This window comes from Rutilus rutilus (genome assembly GCF_951802725.1).
Source record: "Rutilus rutilus genome assembly, chromosome: 7".
NCBI lineage: Eukaryota > Metazoa > Chordata > Actinopteri > Cypriniformes > Leuciscidae > Rutilus > Rutilus rutilus.
Window position 1 is genome coordinate 47,439,739 of NC_140221.1, and position 22,742 is coordinate 47,462,480.

At 35.6% G+C, this 22,742-nt stretch overlaps 1 protein-coding gene across 7 annotated transcripts in view; it reads right to left on the reverse strand.

Moving 5' to 3' along the window:
• Window positions 1-1,319: 1,319 nt before the first annotated feature.
• Window positions 1,320-22,742, reverse strand: part of dnm1a (dynamin 1a) — a gene marked incomplete at its 3' end in the record, with an annotated part of 95,836 nt that continues 74,413 nt past the window's right edge. For 2 of the 7 annotated variants that reach the window (XM_084415494.1, XM_084415493.1), the window contains exons 16-23: window positions 21,724-21,833; window positions 18,913-19,024; window positions 17,546-17,557; window positions 17,282-17,452; window positions 15,168-15,409; window positions 12,317-12,523; window positions 3,942-5,358; window positions 1,320-1,608 (exon numbers count right to left, since the gene is read on the reverse strand). In XM_084415494.1, the coding sequence (XP_084271620.1) occupies window positions 5,295-5,358; window positions 12,317-12,523; window positions 15,168-15,409; window positions 17,282-17,452; window positions 17,546-17,557; window positions 18,913-19,024; window positions 21,724-21,833 (918 nt within the window). Of the gene's footprint in view, window positions 1,609-3,941; window positions 5,359-9,158; window positions 9,196-11,487; window positions 11,535-12,312; window positions 12,524-15,167; window positions 15,410-17,281; window positions 17,453-17,545; window positions 17,558-18,912; window positions 19,025-21,723; window positions 21,834-22,742 lie in introns of those variants that run through there. The other 5 variants (XM_084415496.1, XM_084415495.1, XM_084415497.1 and 2 more) reach the window with 5 other exon arrangements.

Below are 22,742 nucleotides of genomic sequence, written 5' to 3' on the forward strand. Positions count from 1 at the left end.
AGAGGCCCGGTTTATTCCTCTAGACTCTCACTTTTCACATGATAATAAGCTTAATTTAAATAAATCACTTAACCATAATAATTTAATATTCAATAATCATACACGTGGGACTACACTAGTCACAATTTGCATAAATGCACCACAAAGATACGCGACACACTTTAGATACAGTATGCCCATGACACACATTTGAACTCTTAAATAACAGTAATTCTTTTCTCATCGTAAGTGGGTTTTACTAAGACTCGGAGTGGATTCAGGGAAGGTTTGGTGTGAATGTTGAAGACAGAAACAACGGCACAGTTGACACCGCAGACGGTCTGGTCATGCCACACAACGTCAACTATTAGCAACAGGGGCTTCATCATCATTATTATTATTATTATTACAGCAAACCACAGAATCACGAAACGTTGCGTTCATATTTTCTCATTTTTTCAACCAAACAAACTATAATGATTTCTATGCATAGACCTGCAGTGATATTTGACTTCATTTTTGCTTTCATAATGAACACTAAATTACAGACAGGAAAATAAATGTGCATAATTTCAATGCACAGCACATATTTTGGGAAAGTTTGTCCACACACTGAAAAAAAAAAATGGTTTTAATGTTTTTCATGCCATAAAATGTAAATAATAATGATTTTTTATTTATTTATCCACATGCATGTGTACATGTTGACATGTCTTTGAGAAGGACATGTGCATTTTACAGCACCTTTAATCATATGTGGATATGTTCATACTAGTTAGTATTTCTGCACTATATAGTATGCACACTATGTGCAATAGTACGCAAATGCTCCGAATTACTTGACAACATTGTTGCCTACTACTGTTTAGCATTGAATAGTGCACTTTCACATGCTGTTTATTGAAAATAGTATGCAGTATACAGTATAGTATTCAATTCCATACAGTCTGTGTGTGGAAAACCTTCCCGACATGACAGATGTTATAGAGACACCGACTTTGTGAAATAAATTAAACAGGTTTTAAGCGTGTGTTCACCCTAAAACTGCACTATTATGTTTTTGATGACATGCATGTAGATACCGATTATATTGCACTCTCAAATTCAATCCAGCCCCACTAAAAGTTCAGATTTAACTAAGCGAACGAATGATTTCTGTGCATGATCACGAAGGGTGAACACACGTCCTCGTACCTGAAAGCTTTACAGCATCACAACAACGTTTACACTGCAAAAAAAACTCTGATTTTCCAGTGCTTAGACATCTTTTTTTACTGGAAAATGAGACAAAAATACAGATTTATTTTATTTATTTTTTTTGCAGTGTAGGAATAAATGGGTTTTGAATACTATGAGGAAGTCATTTGAAGGATTTGTTCCAGGGATGGCCTCTAGTTTCTAGAGGATTTAACCAAAAGAGATCAACTCGTTTCTCAAACGCTCAACCGGACGATGAGCCGAGGATTCGGGAAACATCTCGTCTTGTCCTTTTTGCTCGTGTTGCTGGTGGGTTTGTGGTTGTTTTACTCAATGTGGGGGAAAAACCGAGAAGAAGAAAGCGGGAAAGAAGAGTGTTTTAAGGGTCACGTGGAGAGAAGGGGACCGTCGGGGCTGCTCGTGTTCGACCGGCTGAGCCATGAAAGCAGAAAAGGGGAAAAACACAGTTAGAATTGAGACAAATAAACCCTAGAAAGTGTCCTCAGAGTCCACACGCTGAGAAGACAAACCCCACGTTCCCTCATCACTAGAAGTGTACTGTTTACAACAGGGTTCACCAATCTCGGTCCTGGAGGGCCGCTGTCCTGCAGAGTTTAGCTCCAACCAGCTCCAACACACCTGTTTGAAAGTTTCTAGTATGCCTAGTGAGACCTTGATTAGCTGGTTCAGGTGTGTTTAATTGGGGTTGGAGCTAAACTCTGCAGGACAGCGGCCCTCCAGGACCGAGATTGGTGAACCCTGGTTTACAATATAACTTTCATTCTTAACAAACATTTGAATATCATTACAGTTTAGAGATCATTTATAATCATGTAAAAATAGTGGCCACACAACGTATTTGTTCACTTAAAAATGCCTAAATGTCATTAAAAAAAAAACCATCAATCAAAAGCAGCTGGATGTTTTCAAAAATATGATTTTATGGTCGCCTGGCCTGACTGAAATGTATTAAAATATGATTTGCAAGCTAAAGCAGTGTGCGGAATTCATCTTTTTCGTTATTAAATAATAAATACCTAAACTAATAATACATACAATTTATAAATAATTCAGGAGAGATTCCCTGATATGATTGTAAAGCGCTTTGGGTGTACAGTAGTTTATGAAAGCACTATAAATGCCTCATTCTATCATTCATTATTGTTTGATTTATTTATTTTTACACTGTTTTTCTTCCGAATTATCAGCATCATCTACACTGTCTTCGTGATCAAAGCTAGAACTATTGTTTTAGAATTTCACATCGTACAAACTTTGTCAAAAATGCTTTAAAATTGGCTTGAAAACATTTTACTTGCATGGCTTTCTGAATACTTCATTCTGATTCCTCAATCACGCAATTAGCAGTCAAATAAGCCCACATATTTAGCGCTCATCGTGTGTTTTTTGTAAATGTAACCTACAACAACACTAAATATTGACAAATGTGCTGTATTTTATACTAGCGCTGGTCCGTTATACCGCTTTACCGGTACTACTTCTCACGTCTCGTATCACTCCGCGTTAATAATTCATTCAAATAGGAAATTGGCGCCAAACGGTTTGTCTGGTAAAATCCCCTCAGAGGACTTTTGTTTTACTTTTATGTTGAAAATCAGACTTCTGACTGAATTTTTTTAAAAAAAATTAAATGTAACCCACGATGGTGACCACACAAGATTGTGTTTTTAACTTAAGACTTGGTTAACTGTCAAATAACGAGGAAGAATGTTGGAGCTTCAGCATCCCACTGTTGTATCGACAAATAGGTAAGACTTTTGGTTTATATCTGCCGCCGTGCAGTAAATAACATCACTATTTACAAAGTGTTGAATGATTATAGTAGCCTAGGCTCTCTTCTTGTACTTGTAAGAGGAGTTTGACGGCTGCTACAGCGTTTAGCGCGCAATATCTTGCGCATTATTTGAGATATTCAAATAATAACTAATACGGTTTAACTGATCTCGGGTCAGTTTTATAATTTAGATTTCTTTTTAATGTCAAGAACGTGTGTGTGTATAATGGAAAATGGGTAGTTATTAGTTAATTATCTCAAATTGGCATGGTTAACCAAGCCCTTGATCTTTAGCCTGTAGGCCTATATGTTTGTGTTCTCGATACATTTTTTACATAGCTTAGTTTTAAGTTTCGTTCCCTCATAAATACCCCTGTGAAAACACTGTCATTATCTATTTGTCATGATTTCAGTCTGGTGTTTCCTTTTCTTGTGTTTTAGACTCTTATTTTTGAAGTAGGCCTATAGTTTTGTTTTTATTGTTCCTGTGTTTTCACTTCCTTTTGTCTCTATAGCAACTAATCACTAGAACCTGTTCCTTGTTACCTTGTCTCATGTGTTTCTTCTCTTTTTTTTCTCTGCTGGTTTTCCGTGCACGTTTGTTTTAGTTTCTGTTTTCCCCATGTCTAGATTATCTTGTCCTTTTCCTGGATTCTTTGGTTATCTGCCTGGATTTATCTCGTTTAAATAAACTTTACACTGCATTTGGATCCCATGTCCTGTACTAAAATACCATGTTACACTAGTCTAGTGTAATGACATTCAGACATTTAACTGTGTCCAAATATGTTTATGACCACCATATTTTCGTGTTTTATACTGAAATATATATGTGAACTACTATGGAAATGATGACTTAATGTTTGTTTTAAGGTTCAACATTTAAACAATTTTCAAACAGTTTTCTCAACTATGAGGAGCTCATGAAGCAGACAGGGAAAGACTGTGGAACTACGGGAAAGTTCATTACCCTTCGGGGAGTTTGGTGTCGTCTTCTGGCCCGTGAGCTCAGGGACCACTGCAGCCCGAAACACATACGAAACAAAAACAAAAAAAGCCAAAAGTAATGTACAGAAATACAAATGCACACACGCACATTCCAGAAGATGCAGTTATCATGAGACTCCAGAACACACTTTGGAGAGATAATGCATCCCATATACAGTGGGAAATCAAGCGTCTGCGAACCGGGGCGGGCAGAAAACCAAAAGAAGCTTAAAGATGGCAGAAAATAAAGTGAGAGAAATGCATTCATCAAACCCTTCATATAACTTTTCCTGTCAAGCTTATTCTTTAGGATAAGGAGCCATATATGGTGAATATCATGAACAGTGATCTAACACTCATCAACCGTCTGTCAAAAGAGTTCGAGTTCATAAAAACATTGTGTTCCAGATCTGGATTTTCCTAAACAGGAGTTTTCAAACTTCTGCCCAAAACATGCCAATAGTTTTCTTTCCTGATTTTTGGTTTGAATGTTGTACATTATCCGCAGTTCTTGAAAAGGATGGTTAAACAGTTGCCTAATGCAGTAATCAATACTTATAAATGGATTACTCTACATTTTCCTGTAATTTAATTCCAGTTAGGCTACTTCTAATGTAATTGCATTAAATTCTGTTTAAACTCTAGAACAAATCTATATACAGTGGATTTAACATTTTAATTTAATCTAACGTTAATGTAACCATGTCCCTTTAAATACGTTGGTCAGTTCAAGAATAATTTAGCAATTTTATATGATTTATTTGAAAGAATTAAGAGCTGTTTTCATGTCTGTTTTCAACTGGTCGAGGTTGATATGTGATTTATTAAGTAATAAGTATGCAATACTTTTTAGAGCAAGTAATTAGTAAAGTAACCTAATTATACTAGTGAAGATGTAATTAGAAGCTAATTAATTACTTTTTTAGAGTAACTCACCCAACACTGCACAAGTGTTTTCTAACTAGTGTAAAATAAATAAATAATAAGAAATATGATTAAACTAACTAAATAAATGTAATTAATTCATTCATTGATTTAATTAATAAATAAATACATACATACAATAAATTATAAACAGTATAAATTCAGTATTTTTACATGAGATGCCCTTGCATCTAAAAGACTGAAAACCTTTGGCCTAACGAACAGATATAACGAGTTTGAAATCCGTGACCTACTCAAAATGAAAACTTAAACTTGTGACAGAGGGTTGTAGAGTTGTTGTGCAGTCGAGGTGAACTGTGTGTATTAGTGTGTCTGATGAGGAGCAGGAGGGGGAGGAGTTCTGGCTGGGTGGGCGTGTCCTCGCTGTCGGTCACGGGAATGGGAGGGGCTACTAGTCAAAGAGGGAGGAGTCTGTGGGTCGGTTGGGTCGTGTAGGTGATGCCGGGGGTCGTCGGCTGCCATGGGAACACAGAGAGAAGATGGATGAGTAACACACACACACACACACACACACACACAGAAAACATTCAGTCGGTGACGGTGTCAAAATAAAAAAAATTTGTTCACATGAGAAAGTAAAAATATTTCGCACTGAGATTTTTTTCATTTTATTAGAGTTCGTAATAATATAAAACAATAAATTACTGAGTGCATCATCATTCACGATATTTAATCTCATGGTTTTGCCAAAGATTACGGTTATGAATCAAATATCTCTAGTAATAAATATTTAATAATAGTTTATTAAATATATTTTAATGTTATTACTTTTTTTTATTTAAAGAAAGCTAAATGGCATTTTTGGCATTAAACAAATGAATTGATTAATAATACTAATAACAGTTGTATAGGCCTATAATATCAGTGTTAATTTTGACAGCCAATTTTGATTTAGTTTTAGTCTCAGTCTTTTGACTACAATGCCATTTAATTTGAGTCATATTTTAGTCATCTGAACTGTTTTAGTCGACTAAATATCATAAGATTTTAGTCGACTCGACTAATCGACTCAAATCTAATGGGTTTAATTAAATTGTAATGCATCAATTAAGCATTTCTCTATAATGTTCAAACTTATGATATAGTACTCCTGGAGAAAACATCTATTAACCTGTTAATATATGAATAATATTAAGGTTTTGGACATGCAATACGGACACAGATTTATTTAACTGACATATAACATGTTTAAATTTATCTTAAAATTAAATAAAACCACTTCTCATAAATAAACAAGATATATTTATTTTTAATTAATGATATGTGCATTCTTCATAACAACTTGCATACAACATTCTTCATTCTTTCAAGCAGACATATATTTGTCTAAATTAAATAAAGATTAATCCCTACTAAAGTTATTCAGTCAAGAACATTGTTTTAAAACATACAGGATCAAGTTTTAAAACATGTTTCAGCATTCAGCGACCACGCCGTGACAGAATGAAATGCCATGAAGAGACACACAACATGGACATCTGACACTTCACCTTTGACCCCACTGTTCAGTTTCACCCTAAAGGTCACATGTGTAGCGTTTGAGTGGATGCTTGAGGTGTTTTTTAGAAAGAGGGATCATAAATGATGGTAAAATCAAAATACAGTTAATGCAGAGGGGCTGCAGAAGGAAAGGCTTTTCAGATCTTTATTAAATCAAATAAACAGAGAACTGATGTGATGTTTGCACATTACAGAATCTGTTCTGAGGGGAAATCACCAATCAGCATACGAGATGTGTACGTCAAAGTTGGACAAGGATTTGATTGGCTTTTGGAAAGGTTTTCACGCTCAGTAATTTAAATGCATGATATGCTGTCAAAATACTGTAATTCTGTTTAACCCTCATCCTTCCCTCGGGTCATTTTGACCCGAAACTCATTAAAAATTGAGGTCCAAGACCCTCAGGACTTTTGTCGCACTTGAACCACGAATACATTGAATACACAAAAACATTTTTTTAATCAATTCGAGGAGTTTTGTGGTTGAAATAAAAATAAAAGTAACAAATCCTTCACTCGCGGGTCAATTTGACCCCCTTAGGAATGAATGGGATGCTTCAGTACACATAGAAAAACCTCAAAATGCTCCAAATTCAAACTAAAAATGCTTAAACTTTACCAGAAAAATGATTTTATAATGTCTATGTGTGTATCTGAATGCATACTGAAGTAAACTGGCTTTAGGACCCAGAGGAACAGCTAATTTGCTGCATATAGAGATAAAAGGCCATCTAGAGTCATGAAATATCATGTTATATTATTATTTTTCCACCAGAGGTCGGCAAAGACACTCAATGTAAGATATTTAGAGCTGAATTAAAAGGGTTATGTATGAAATTGTGAGTTATTTTGAATTTAAGTTAAGAATGTGAGGAATATGTGCTTAAATTACTATTTATTTATTGATCCAATCTAGTAATAAAAAAAAAAAAAAAAATTTGCATTAAAAATAGAAAATAAATTATCAAAATGAAATAAAATAAGCTTTCTGAAAAAAAAAAAAAAAAAGTATAATTTTAGGGCTTCGGGTCATTTTGACCAGTGAGGGAAAGATGTGCTACAAAGTGCGAGAGAAGGATGAGTTTCGTCTGACATCTCGTATCCTGAGGGAATGTTCGGCATCTCAGAGATCCAGTCCGTCTGTCCTTCACAGAGAAGAAGGCAAGAAGTGCATGTGCATATGATCTGCAAATAAGCTGTAGCATGTGTGTTTATACGCAGGGCGAAGTCTCTAAAGAGTGTGACACTGGTTACCTGTCCGTACAGACTTTACTGCATCTGCTCCTGTCTATACAGGGCCGGATTCACAGAACCGTTTCTTAAACATTTCGGTATTCCCAAAAATACTTCGGGATTCGCACACGTTCTCTAAAGTGAAATTAAAACGCATTGGGTCTCATTTATGAAACGAATGTACGATAGAAAACTCTGCATTTTATCAATATGGACGTACGATCAAATCTCACGCCTCAGCTCGTGTACGCAAGTTTAAGTTATCGTGAACATAGCATATAGGACATCTGGTGGAGGATTGTAATGAGAGCATTTTGTTCATTTAAATTATTTTCCTGACCGACAACCGAAGCTCAGTCGTTCATTAACCGTTAAGATTATAATGTCAAATTAAATGAAATTAGAATAGATGAGTGTCTGTGACGCATTTTTTGTCCAGGGCTTTAGCTTTATATATGCCAATATAACAGCATAAACAACAGAACATGAGGATTCTCACACACATCACGCGCCTGAAGCTATTCTGTGATCCGAGAACAGGAATAAAATAAATAGGACTACATGAAATATATTTCACTTAAATAATTAACAGATGAACAAAATTTAAAATATATTTAAAGTGCCCCTATTATGCTATTTTAAATGTTCCTAATTTTGTTTTGAGCTCTTTTACAATGTTTACATGAATCAAAGGTCGAAACCACTTTAATTTTCTCATAATGTCCCGTGCACATCACCTCATTTCTCAGAGTCTGAAAACGGTTCGTTTGAAGATTCAGTTTCTCTAAACTCCTCCCTCCTGAGAGCCTGCTCTGCTCTGATTGGTCAGACGGCTCAGTCTGCTGTGATTGGTCGACTGCTCACAGTGCATGTCGTAAATTAAAATCAATTCCAGTGTGCGTCTCGTTCTCTAGAAGTGCATCAAAGTGGATTCACAGCGTTTTCTCCACATGAACAACACGAACTAAACTCTTCTAATCTCGATACAACAACAGTGTTTGAGGGCGGGGCAAAGAGACGCTGGTCAGCCAATCAAGAGCACAGGCTGGCATTATGCAAATGAGTTACACTGTTACACTGTAACAGGAAGTGAGAGACTAGTGGAATTACTGACGACTCGTTTCAGACGTTCAGAATCGATTCTTTCTTTAAAACTTTATTCGTCGTGCACTTTGATCTTTAAAACTTTGCAGACATTTTACATTCACAAACAGCTGCTATATTACACACTGCATGAAAGAGAATATTCGAAAAAAGCATAATTGGGGCACTTATTTATAATATTTTTGTGAAGACATTCTTATGAAGATTTTCGTGAATCCTAGCGACTGTCAATCACGAACACTGGCTGTCTGAGTGCTTCTTTAGTAGCTGTGCTTATTAGCAAGTTATTTTATATTAATAGATGATTTCTGGACTGCGTGTGTGTTGTGTGTGTGTGTGTTGTGTGTGTTGTTGGAGGGTCTCAGAGACAGTCGGCCATGCAGAAGGAGTGGGGAATGGCGAGAGAACCACAGACGTACCAGAAGCGTTAGTCCTCATTGGTCACTGATTGTAATTCTGTGAAAAATAATCAATATCAGCAGTAGGGATTGAGCCAGAGCGATGGGGAGGAGGAAGAGAAGGATGTGCGATACACACACACACACACAGTTAACATGGAGGAGACACAGAAACATGAACACTTCTCCAATCCAAGCTAACCAGAGACTGACGTCCAAAACCTCTCGTTTACTCGTTACTTAGCCGATTATGAGTTTTAATCAGTCACACAGCAAAAAATGCTTTTCTTACTTAGTATTTGTGTCTTGTTTCCAGTCCAAATATCGAAAAATTCTTAAATCAAGATGTTTTTGTCTCGTTTCAGTCCAAATATCTAAAAATCAAGATGTATTTTTGTCTCGTTTCAGTCCAAATATCTAAAAATCAAGATGTATTTTTGTCTCGTTTCAGTCCAAATATCTAAAAATCAAGATGTATTTTTGTCTCGTTTCAGTCCAAATATCTAAAAACTCTTAAATCAAGATGTATTTTTGTCTCGTTTCAGTCCAAATATCTAAAAACTCTTAAATCAAGATGTATTTTTGGGGGAAATAAATAAAAATTAAGCGAGTTTTTGCTTAAAAAAAGCTAAAATATCTGCCAATGGGGTCAGAAAAATAATGTTAATTTAAACAGAAACAATTTTTCTTATCCCATTGGCAGATCATTTTAGCTTTTTTTAAGCAAAAACTTGCTTAATTTTTATTTATTTCCCCAGAAAACAAGACCTATCTAATATCTCATTTTACTCCACTAGTAAATGCATCTTGATGTAAAGAATTTTTAGATTTTGGACTGGAAACAACACACAAATAGTAAGTAAGAAACAAAAAAAGCTTTTTTTGCAGTGCACAATCATCATGAATATTTAAAACTGGTTTTCGGGTCAGAGGTTTTGCAGTTCAGCGTGGCAAATCATTCCTTAGGGACTTCGGCATTACATTTATGATTTAATTAGGGTTCGAATGAAAGGTGTGTGTGAGTGACTGCTGGGAAAGTGTGTGTGTGTTGCTGTCAGGAAGCAAGCGTTAGTGTTAGAACGAGTCAAATCACACGCAACAGAAGACAAAAGTTCAGCAATGGACACAGAGTAAAACAAACAGAAGAAAGAGAGCAGAACCATCCCTCATGATGACCTTTCCTTTGGACGGTTAGTGAAGCGTGTGAGTGTGTGTGTGTGTGTGTGTGTGTGTGTGAGCTGCGTGTGCTGATGGGATCGAGACGTCCATTCAGTGACACATTCATAGATGAGATGCTAAATATTAGAGCTGGGTGATATAGTAGTTAAAGCATTAAAAAGCCTGATATTTATAAGCCTTTTGATGATATCATTTCAAACAACCATTTTAGGAACGATTCAAAATACTTGCAAGATGTAAAATACACAAAAAAAAGTTTACTACCCCTCAAAAGTTTGGGGACGGTAAGAATAAAATAAAATAAATTACATTAATTCATTAGGGACGCATTTAAAAATGACAGTAAAGACATTTATAGTGTAAAAAAAGATCTCAAATCCTGTTCTTTTAAACTTTCAATTCATCAAGAATCCTAGAAATAAATAAAAAATATCAGTTTCCACAACAATATCAAGCAGCACAAGATTGATAATCATAAATCATCATATTAGAATGATTTCTAAAGGATCATGAGAAAATTCAGCTTTGATCACAGGAATAAATTACACTTTACTATTACACAGAAAACATCTGTTTTAAATTATAATATTACTGTTTTTGCTGTATATCTGATCAAATAAATACAGCTTTGGTGAGCAGAAGAGACTTTTTTTTTTTTTTTAAATCTTACCGACCTCAAACTTTTCAATGCTATTGTATTCATCATAAAACACTTTAATCTATGAATAATGCCATGGAAAGACTTCTGTGAACAACTTCCACACTAATCATTCACTGAATCTGAATATTTGAACCGATAATTGAACTTATCAGCTCTACTGAACACACTCATACTCGCGAGTCACGAGACAACAAAACAACCTGAAACTAGTGTAATGACACAATCTTTGACCAATAAGAAAGCACATTAAAAATGTCAAATCTTGTATATATTTTATAGCCTATATATATATATATATCACCCAGCCCTACTGAGAACACATTGTGCATCAAACGTTTGAACGATAATAAGAGTTAGCGGCAGACTGTGGACATCTCAATATGATTTGATGGCACTTTAATAACCATAATAATAATAATAATAATGAGTTGAATTTCAGTGATGGTAAGACTGCGACTGCTTATCGTTTAAACGTTGGTATGGTGAACGGTTAACTCCCGGTTAACTCACCCACACCACTGCACTTATTCCACCGGCTAGACTCTCACAATCCGCGGCTGAGAGCAAACGGATGTTCTTATTAGACGGCAGAAGGTTAGTCTTTTCTGAGCATCATGTTTCATGTACAGTGTTTCGTGTTGTCATTTCTGCACCATCAGACGGAGGCGACGTCTGCGCTAATCTGGACACATTTGAAAACGCATCTTTTCTCTACGTCTTGGCCTTTTGTCCACACTGAGATGCTCGAAAACTGAGACTGAGTAGAGCTGCACGATTAATCGTTAAAGTCCCTCGGTAGTCAATCATTTTATCCCGTAAAAATGATATTTGAGCACCAAGAATACACATTTAAACGTTTAAAAAAAATCGTCATGCCTTAGAATAGCTTGAATGTACTGTAACTCGACACCCTTGCCTCATTTATATGCGGTTCTATGAATATGCAAATTAGCAAATGAGGATTTAGATTTATCGGCTAATTTATCGGTTATCGGCTTTTAAATATAAAGAGTTATCGGTCTCTGCCAAAATGTGCATATCGATACATCCCTATTCATTACATTTCATCATCAACACTAATAGGTTTTTCAGTGTGGATAGAGCGTTTTGAAACACAAGCCATTTTCAAATGTATCAGACATAGCTGGAATTGGTCGTCTCCTATTGGTTGGAAACCAATGTAAAACGAACAGATTGCATTTCCATTAGGTGGCGCTAGTGCTGCAGAAATTACACACTGTAGCTTTAACACTCACTCCTCAAATCTGAGCACATTATTATTGTTTTCCAGCACAAATGCATTATTTCATCAGCAGTTTCTCCAGTCAGACAGTCTCACCTGGGCACGCCGGGTGGTGCACGGTTAGGCCGGGACGGGACCTGAGGCGGGGGTCCAGCGAACGGGTCCGGAGAGGCTCCCGGGCGCGAGGGAACGGGGGGTCCGCCGGCAGCGGGGGGTCCCGGGGCCGAACCACGAGAGCCTGGGCGTGCCGGGGGTCCTGGAGGAGGAGCCCGTCTCTGAGGGGTCGGGCTGGTGGCCGGAGACCTAATGGAGAAATATTGAGAGTAGGGATGTCAAATTTGGCTTAAAAGCTAAATTCGAATTTCTTCCTTAAATATTCGCAAAATTCTAATTTTATGCGGATTCTAAAGGCAATACTTAAAGATGTTGTATGTAACTTTTTCACTCTACTAAAGCATAAAAATACCATGTTTGGGTCAAAGACGAGACGTCACCATTCTGGTGTCCGCATCAAATTAAATTTACAAAAGTGATTTTACTTACAAAAAAAAAACATATTCGAGTTTCTTTCTTAAATATTTGCAAAATTCAAATTGTATGCGAATTCTAAAGGCAATACTTAAAGGTGCTGAATGTAGGCTAACTTTTTCACTCTACTAAAGGTCTACTTTGGTAGAGTCCTTCACAAGTGTAATACAGATCCACTTATGAAAAAGGATAAAAGACATTTCCATGTTTTGTTTCCTTGAAATAGATTGTAGATAAATTTCCATCTTATCTGGCGCTCTTTTTCTTTTCGTCGTATAAATTATCCTGATACTATTTCATTGTAAGAAACAGCTGGAAACGATTCAAGTGAACTTTCTGAATGAAGTTTCAGTCCTTTTTGTTCTGGTTCGAATTCATTCATGATTCTTAACAGCTGATATGATTTTTAAAATATTGTCTGGGATATTATAGTAATATTTCACAAGTGATGCCCCTGACCTGGTTTATGTTCTTAATAAATGTCTCTGGTTTTATTGTTTGCAATTCATCAGATACATTTTTTTTTTCTTTTACACTTTTATTCAAAGCGACTTGCATTGCATTTCAAGGTTCACATTTACATTCTTATCAGTTCTTGCTTTCCTTGGGGATGAACCCATGACCTTGGCGTTGCAAGCGCCATCGCTCTACTGTTTGAGCTACAGGAAAGCTATTTTTTTAATAATTATCAATAATTATTTGATTATTAAATAAAGTTATCAAACTAGTCGATCCGAACTTATTTCCCACTAAATATGTAAAAGTTTTACATCACATTTGGAAAAGTTAGATCATATGTGTTCTGAAGGCAGTTTCACGTTGACTTTAAGAACAGCAACAAAGGCAGAAAATAATAAGAAATCAGCCTTATAATCAGCCTTTCTTAATTTTGGTGAATCTAGAGAAACAAACATGTGTAATTGAACTCATCTCTAAGGATTCTGTGGTGGCCAAGAAGTTTATCTCACACCCTCCAGTAGGTGGCGCTACGGTTCCAGTCTGTAACTGAGCATTAGTGGTGTATTATTAAATGTCATTTTGTTTTGAACTGAAGTAAGGCTTCAGGCATGAGCTTAGCTCATGAATATTAATGAGTTCCTGATGACATCGCCGGGGCCTTCCTGAACTGTCCTCTAATATTAATGAGCCCAGCATTAACCCAAATAGGACGAGTAAAATCATGCAAATTCACTATGATAGATTATATATATTATGCGCACGTCTTTTTTTATGCACATTTTTGGAATTTATGAGCATCTTGGCGTTTCCATCCAGCATTTTTATTTTTATGCGATATCCTAAAATGCACGTAAAAATAGATGTATGGAAACCTACACTGCCGTTCAAAAGTTTGGGATTGGTATGATTTTTAATGTTTTTAAAAGAAGTCTATTGTGCTCACCAAGGCTGCGTTTATTTGATTAAAAATACAACAACAAAAACTGTAATATTGTTAAATATTAAAACAATTTAAAATGTATTTCTACGTAAATATAAAGGCTAGTAAAGTGTGATCAAAGCTGAATGTTCAGCATCATTACTCCAGTCTTCAGTGTCACATGATCCTTCACAAATCACTCTAATATGATGATTTGATGATCAAGAAACATTCATTATTATTATTAATGTTGAAAACAGTTGTGTACAGTTTTTTTTTCCAGGATTCTTTGATGAATAGAAAGTTCAAAAGAACAACATTTATTTGAAATATAATCTTTTGTAACATTATAAATGTCTTTACTGTCACTTTTGACCAATTTAATGCATCCTTGCTGAATAAAAGTATTAATTTCTTTTAATTTCTTTAAAAAAATTCTTACTAACCACAAACTTTTGAACGGTAGTGTATAATGTTACAAAATATAATATTAATATTTAAAATAATAATATTTCAAGTAAATGCTGTTCTTTTGAACTTTCTATTCATCAAAGAATCCTGGAAAAAAACAGGATGTTTTCAACACTGATAATAATCATAAATGTTTCTTAAGCATCAAATCGTAATTTTAGAATGATTTCTGAAGGATCATGTGACACTGAAGACTTTTTTTGGTATTTTTAATCAAATAAATGCAGCCTTGTTGAGCATAAGTCAAAGATCGCAAACCGATCCCAAACTTTAAATAAAAATATAATTATATTAAAAAACTATTATTTTAAATTGTAATAATATTTCACAATATATATATATATATATTTTTTTGGTTGTATTTTTAATAAATTAAATCATTTAAAAATTTTAATAAATAATTTACAATTAAAAATGTTAATAAATACAAAATAAATGCAGCCTTGGTGAGCATGAGAGACACAAATCGCACCGATCCCAAACTTTTGAGCGGCAGTGCAGCGAATGACACATTGAACGCCCAAGACTTTCATCCCCAGTAAAGGTGTCTCCGTGTTCCCCCGAACGCACCTTCCCCCGGAGCCGGAGCGCTGCACCTGCAGCCAGGAGTCGTCCACGGGCGGAGGCAGGGCCGTGGTGACGGTGGTGGTGCTGATGTCCCCGATGATCAGGAGCGCTTCTTTCAGAGCGTGATACATGCGGAGCATCTCGTCCCGGTGCTGCGCCTGATCCGCAGACTCCTCCATCAGTGTGTTCTGGTCTCCACACGAGTACAGCTGAGCCAACAGCTCCGCGTTGATGAACTCCTTCGTCTGAGAGAGAGAGGGGATTAATATCAGTGTAGTGTGGAGTAGGGCTGCACGATATTGAAGAAAAATGCGATAACTCATTAAATAATGCGATATGCGATGCGATAATGCTTAAAGTGTGTGAAATAAACTTAATTATCTTTCAAATATCTTTAAAATTATATAACCTTCATACATGTTTCACATTCTTTTTGTGACAGTAAAACATCCCTACAGCTTCTGCCAGTGAACATCAGTGTTTTACTGTATATCAGAAGTGTTTTAACATCAGTGTAAACCACAGGGTTCAGGGGGTCAGGTTATCCTACATTAGGGTTATTTAACAACACAAACTGAATAATCAAATGTAAAAATAAAACACTGCTTAGTTTTCACAGTATGAATTAAATATATCCTGATTTTTATTAAAGCTACAAAAGTTATTCAGCCGAGAGCAGCGAGTGATTTTCTCTTTGTCTTTTATTCATGACCCGTTATTGCAAGCCGTTGTGAAATGCATATCGCGATATATACATTTGCGATGTCTCGATAATTTCAATATATTGTGCAGCGGCAGCCCTAGTGTGGATCATAGTGTGAGCCGTGTTTCAGGCTTTTAAAACCCCGTAAACTAGTTGATGAACTCCTTCGTCTGACACACACACACACACACACACACACACACACAGAGAGAGGATATTAATATCAGTGTTTTTTAGTATAGTGTGAGCTGTGTTTCAGGCTTTTAACCCCGTAAAGCCTGACATATGGAAATCGTTTTTTTTATAATTTTTTTTTATATGTAACCGTTTTGTAAACCTTTTAGACGAAAAAAAAAAGTGTATCATACTTGGGCTTTTATGGTTCATAAAGTGAGAATATGGAGGGGGAAAAAACAGCTCAATTTAATTCAGAGGCCCAAACAATTTGCACTCTGGTGCAGCTCTGCGTTGATGAACTCCTTCGTCTGACACACACACAGAGAGATAAATAATAATAAAAATGTAACACGTTTTGTAAACCTTTAGACAAAGATAAAAAAAAAAAATCAAAAGTATCATACTTGATACATCAGGCTTTTATGGCTCATAAAGTAAGAAAAAACATCTAAATTTTATTCATAGACTCAAACTATTTGCAGTTTGGTGCAGATGCTGATATTTGGACAGAAAGTAAGATGACATTTTTATAACAGTATATCAGACCTAACATAAAATTCATATAAATATCAGTCGTCGCTCTATATCGGCCAATAATGCGTCTTAATAAGATGATATTTAAATGCTTCGTTTTTTTATTAAAGCTCTGTAGTTTTAAACCATATAGGCCTAATGCAAATGCAAAGTAATACAATGATGACTGAGAGATGAACAAATATTAGGGATGAACATTTTGGCCGATACCGATAATCGGTAATTCTTTATATTTGAAAGCCGATAACCGATATATTGACCGATAAATCTAAACCTAAATTTGTATAAAGTTTTTGAGAGCCTGATTACAAAAACAAAAGTCTCACCATTAAAATCCATGTCCCAAACACACAATTATAATGTTCTATAATTAATGATATGCTAATTGTATGTAGCCGATATGACAGACTTGCAGCACATGTTGCATTGAACTGTATTTTCCTTATTGAAGTGATTCCAATCATATTTCAAGCAATTCAAAACCATCATGTTGAACAGTGCGCATCTGCTTTATAACATCGGCCAAATTTTCTTATCAGACCGATAACGATAACATTATCGGCTGATACCAATATATCGTGCATCCCTAACAAATAGCCTGATGGATCATATTTGATACTCATGAGATTTAACCACTAGGCTTCCATAGACCAACATCATGAGCGCTTCTGCTCAACACAGACGAGCCTCTGACGCTGCTTACATTGTTTATCATCAGATGCATGATGGTCTTGGGCATCAGGTCTCGTACAGTCTTGTTGACGATGCTCATGTACGAGTCCACCAGGTTTCGGATGGTCTCCACCTGCCGCTCAAGCTGAGGGTCCAAGGAGTGCATGAAACCGTCCGAACCGTTCTCCTCCCCGGCGTCGCTCTACACACACACACACACACACAAGCATAGAGATCTTGGGAAAGGCACAACGCAAATGCAAAAGATACAGAAATAATATAAAAATGCTTGTACCTTTTCCTTCTCCTAGTGAGATGCAACGGGAAGCAGCGTGAGAGAAAGAGAAAAGCACATCTTCATTTATCCTGTCGATCACAGATGCCCAAACTAGGGCCCTTTGATCAGGGTTCGTACAAGGTGCTTAAAGTACTCGAATCTGACTTGTTGAAATTTAATGTCCTGGAAAACCCTTGAAAACAGTCATATTTATGAAGAGGTACTTGAAAAGGGCTTGACTTAATTAAATACAATACATATAAAATTTTATTTTTTCCGAAAAAACACATACAATTTTTCACGCAAAATTAACACTTTAATTTGAATTATTAACACTTTACTGTATTAACAATACAATATACTTTATTAACAATTTAATTACAAAAATGAACACTTTAATTTACTGTATTAACAATACAATATATATGAGATTTGAAAAAAACATACACAATCTTATATCATATATATTATATTATAAACATAATTTATTTTTGGATTAATTTAAATGTTCTTCATTTAGTTTCTTAAATGTTTTATTTCATTTTTCTAAAATGCCAGTTGGTGTTTAAAAAGTAACTAAAACATTAAACGTTGAAAATAAAACTAGATTAGTTAAGCAGATTGCTTAATGTTTTAAAATTATGAAATCATAAATCAGGGGAACCAAGGCTAACCACTTTACATTTAATATAGAAGTTTGATATAACTATCAACATGCACCAATGCTACAATTTTCTAAATGTCATAATCATTCGTTAACAAACAAGTATTCATTACTTCAAGAATCTCATTGTTTCTGCCATTAATTACTACATTGTTTAAATTAATAAATTTTTCGCTAACTGTGATTTTTGTATATGCACATTTCTGAAATACATAACTTAGACAGTTCCCTCTGATAACAGATCACTCTAAATTGTAATATGGACTCATGCAATTTCTAATGCAAAAATTGAGTTGAATATATATATATATAATATATAAAGTAGCTTTTTTGCATTCTTTTTTAATTGCATTTATATTTTATCGTCATGTTTGTTTGCATATTGCAATAAAAAACATTTTTGTTTAAAATATATATGATTGATGCAAATGAACATGACGATTTAAACAAAAATAAGTAATTTGATCATTCTTGCTTAATAACAAATATTATTTTAAAGTATTAATTATTAACACTGTTACCAACAGGAGTATAGTAATGAAATATACTCTAAATTGTAATATTTTCTGGAAAGCTGCATTAAAACAATGTGCATAGTGAAAAGCGCAATACAAATAAATGTGAATTGAATTGAATATAACGCAACTTTTCAAGTTTAAGTTTTTTAAGTTAGATTTTTGGCCCTTTGTTGTAAAAAGATGAAGTAAAGATGAACACAAACCACCACACGCTCAGGGTAAACGCCGGCGCGCAGGAACGACGCCTTCCACCCGTCCACGTCCTCCTGACTCTCGCAGGCCAGCTCCAGCTGACGGTAGTCCTTATACACGTTCCTGTCGCGCAAGCAGAGGCATCAGATGTTGTGATGGATTTTTTAAATTAATCATAACTAACATTTATTTTTCTTGCAGGAACAACATTCATATGCTTTTGAATCTTAAATGTTTCCAAACTCTTTGGTCAAAAAGAAAACTTGTGACTTTGAGTGTGTGAGTGTATAAATAACAAATAGGGGAAATTAAACTAGACAGATGTCAGACCTTGTGATTAACAATGAAGTAATCAAGAAAATAGAGTTTGCTTCTACCTAGTAACAGAAGGGTTTGCCTATGAAGAACCAATCACACTTTAGGGAAATGATGTAATGTATCATGCTCCTATTCTGTAAAAACGGTTGTATTTCTGTTTGCTGGTGGGATTCTCTCTGAAATTTGTCTGAGATCCTCCGGTCGTGATGAAAGCATATTCGAAGGCGTTGTCTGAAGTCTGTCGGTTATTATTCCTGCGCAGTTAGTTAGGGGAACAAGTTAGGGTTAGGAAACCTGGTTGTCGACTGTAGACGCAGAGCTAGAGTATAAAGATGACCCAGGTAATTAGGTTCCAGGTACGTAAGAAAAATCTACCTATCAAGTCTTTGGCTTCTGATTGATAGGCTTTTCTAACTAGTAGGCCTAGTTTTTAACCCCTTAACTGTAGTGTTGTCACGGTACCAAAATTTCAGTATTCGGTACCAATACCAGTGAAAATCCACGGTTCTCGGTACCAATTTCGGTACCAAAGGGCTAGAAATCAATAAATTCTTTGCTGATACTTCCTCGTCATCATGGAGAGCGCAGTTCGCACCGTTTCAAAAATAGTCGATCTCCGAATGCGAATGAACTCACTCTGAATTTTAGTATTGTTTCTTATATGAGGATCCTTTTTCAAATACAAGGTCAATATTGATTTTCACTAACGACAAAACAACAAATTATCCGTGAATTTATATGGAACTAATCTTTAAGAGCTTTCCATCTTTACTCTCCTCATGTTACGTTGCATACGGAGATCTACAAGTTTCTCCTTTCCACAAGCGCTTGCTCTCCAGTGGCGTCTGTCGTTGCTATGCAACCATGAACATAGGCGCGCCTGGAAAAACGAGCGCGCCGCGTCGCTTTTATTATGAGCGCGCTTACCGCGGGCCTACATTTGGAATAACAAATCTGCACGCGCAAAAAACGCGCTATGTGAACGGCCACTTATGGCAACGTGACATTAGCCTAATCCAAAATATTTCCATATGTGTCTCTTTCCTCCTTTCTTATCAACAAGTGGATTTACAGCCACCACATCAGCAGCACCGCCAGTCGCCATGTCTAAGCGCTTAGAGGACGCAACTGCACGCGCTTCGGGCATGCACGCGCATCAAGTACCGGGTTTGAGAAAACCTGGTACCGTGACATTTAAAAAAAAATTTGTACCGACTTGGTACCGAAGTACCGGGTCTTTGACAACACTACTTAACTGTAACCCCCCTTTTTCAGACGTGAAAATTAGGGCTGCACAATATATAGAAATTATCGAAATATCGCAAATGTATATATCGCGATATGCATATCGCAACGGCTTGCAATAACTGGGGTCATGAAGAAAAGACAAAGAGAAAATCACTCGCTCTCTCGGCTGAATAACTTTTGTAGCTTTAATAAGAATCAGGATATATTTAATTCATACAGTGAAAACTAAGCAGTTTTATTTTTACATTTGATTATTCAGTTTGTGTTGTTTAATAATCCTAATGTAGGATAACCTGACCCCCTGAACCCCGAGGTTTACACTGATGTTAAAATAACACTTCTTATATACAGTAAAACACTGATGTTCACTTTCAGAAGCTGTAGGGATGTTTTATTGTGACAAAAAGAATGTGAAACACATGTAGGTTATATAATTTTAAATATATTTTAAAGATAATTTAAAGTTTATTTTACACACTTTAAGCATTATCGCATATCGCATTTTTCTTCAATATCGTGCAGTCCTAGTGAAATGCACTATCCAAACTTAAATGGTTGTAATTTAAGAATGCTAGATTAAAAAATTAAAGTACGAAAAAGTTGTGGAAGTTTAAATTTACTGTAAAAAAAAAAAAAGTACTGTAATTTATTTTACAAAATATGTTTTACTATAAAATCAAAGCCAAATGTCTAACCAAGTTGTGTTCCAAATTTGAAGTTGATATCACAAAAAAATGTATTCACTTGAGATTTTGCTTAGGCGTAATACCAAAAATAGCCACTGGGTGACGCACACATTCCATTGAATTTTTTTAATGCATCCTCCTGTATCAAATTACTACATTTCTGTCCAAATATCACTGCTATCACAAAATATGGAACCTTGAGACTCAGACCTTTCCGACAATATGTGTTTTGTCAAGATTAGTAAAGGTTTTGATTTATAAAGTAGTTAAAATAATGTTGTAATATGAAACCTGATACCGGCCAATAGGGGATGAGCCCGCACAAAGAATTAAGAGTACCGTTTCTATGGTAACGCAACGTCCAATTTTAAAACGGTTTTCACAGGATGAATTTCGAGTTCGTAAGCTTTCGAATCATACCTAATTTATGATAATTACAAAAATATGTAATATGAAAAAAAAGGCGATAAAAAAAGAAGGGCTAAACTACGTCACATTACAAAAGTTAAGCAGGGTGTGTAAGACTTTTTTCATGTTGGCTTTTTCATGTTGTGCTGGATGACCTCTGACCTTTGCTCGGTGTTGAACAGGGCAAAGATGTGTTTGCTGGACATGAAGCCCTTCTCCACGTCTCTGAGCTTCAGATTGTCCACCTGCAGCATGTACTTCTTCTCTTTCTCCTGCAGGGGGCGGAACAGAGTTTACTGAGATTAATGAAACCTGAAAGACTGATGCTGCGTCTCAGTTCGCCTTCTTATACTACGCCCTAAAAGTATGTACTCTTTTTGTGAAGAAAAAGTGCATACTTTTGAGTGTGTAGCAGAAGAGTAGACAAGCTTTGGGACAAACTATCATCACGTCATACAATTGCGTCTTTAACGGTTTCTCTCTGTCTCATCCTGTCACAGTAAACTGACCTGTCAATCTGGTCACATTTCATTTCCTACCGTATTGGAGAGAAAAAATCAGCATGTACGGTTTTTTTTTTTATGCACATTTTTAAAATGTATGCGCATCTTGTTTTTTTTTTATCCAATATTAAAGCTATGTTTCATTAGCATTAGCTGCAAACATAGCTAATGATACTGAACTAGAGAAGATATGTTAATAAAACAAATAAGCGAAAACCATCGATCTGTGGTTTTTTCCTCCTTATTTTGTAAATCATAAATCTGATAACTTAGTAAAGTAACATCACACCTAACAGTTAATACTTAAAGTCCCCCTGTAGTCAATCATTTTATCTCTTAAAACTCATCTTTGATCACCAGAATTACATATTTAAAAGTTTTTTCCTTGAAGAAAAATTCTTAATGCCTTAAACTTGAATGTAACTCGACACCCTTGCCTCATTTAGTATGCATGGTTCTCTGAATATGCAAATGAGCCCCGCCTCCACTCACTCACTCAGCTCAGAGATCCACTGGTTGATGATCACACGTTGATCTGATTGGTTACAAGGTAGTTTGTGACGTCAGAAACACCAGCGATTTCAAAGCGTGTTTTTGAGACTGTCTTTGGTTCACTGCAGTTTTAAGGAGGAAATACTCAGCAATGGTGTCGACTTATGAACTTACACATGCTTTGTC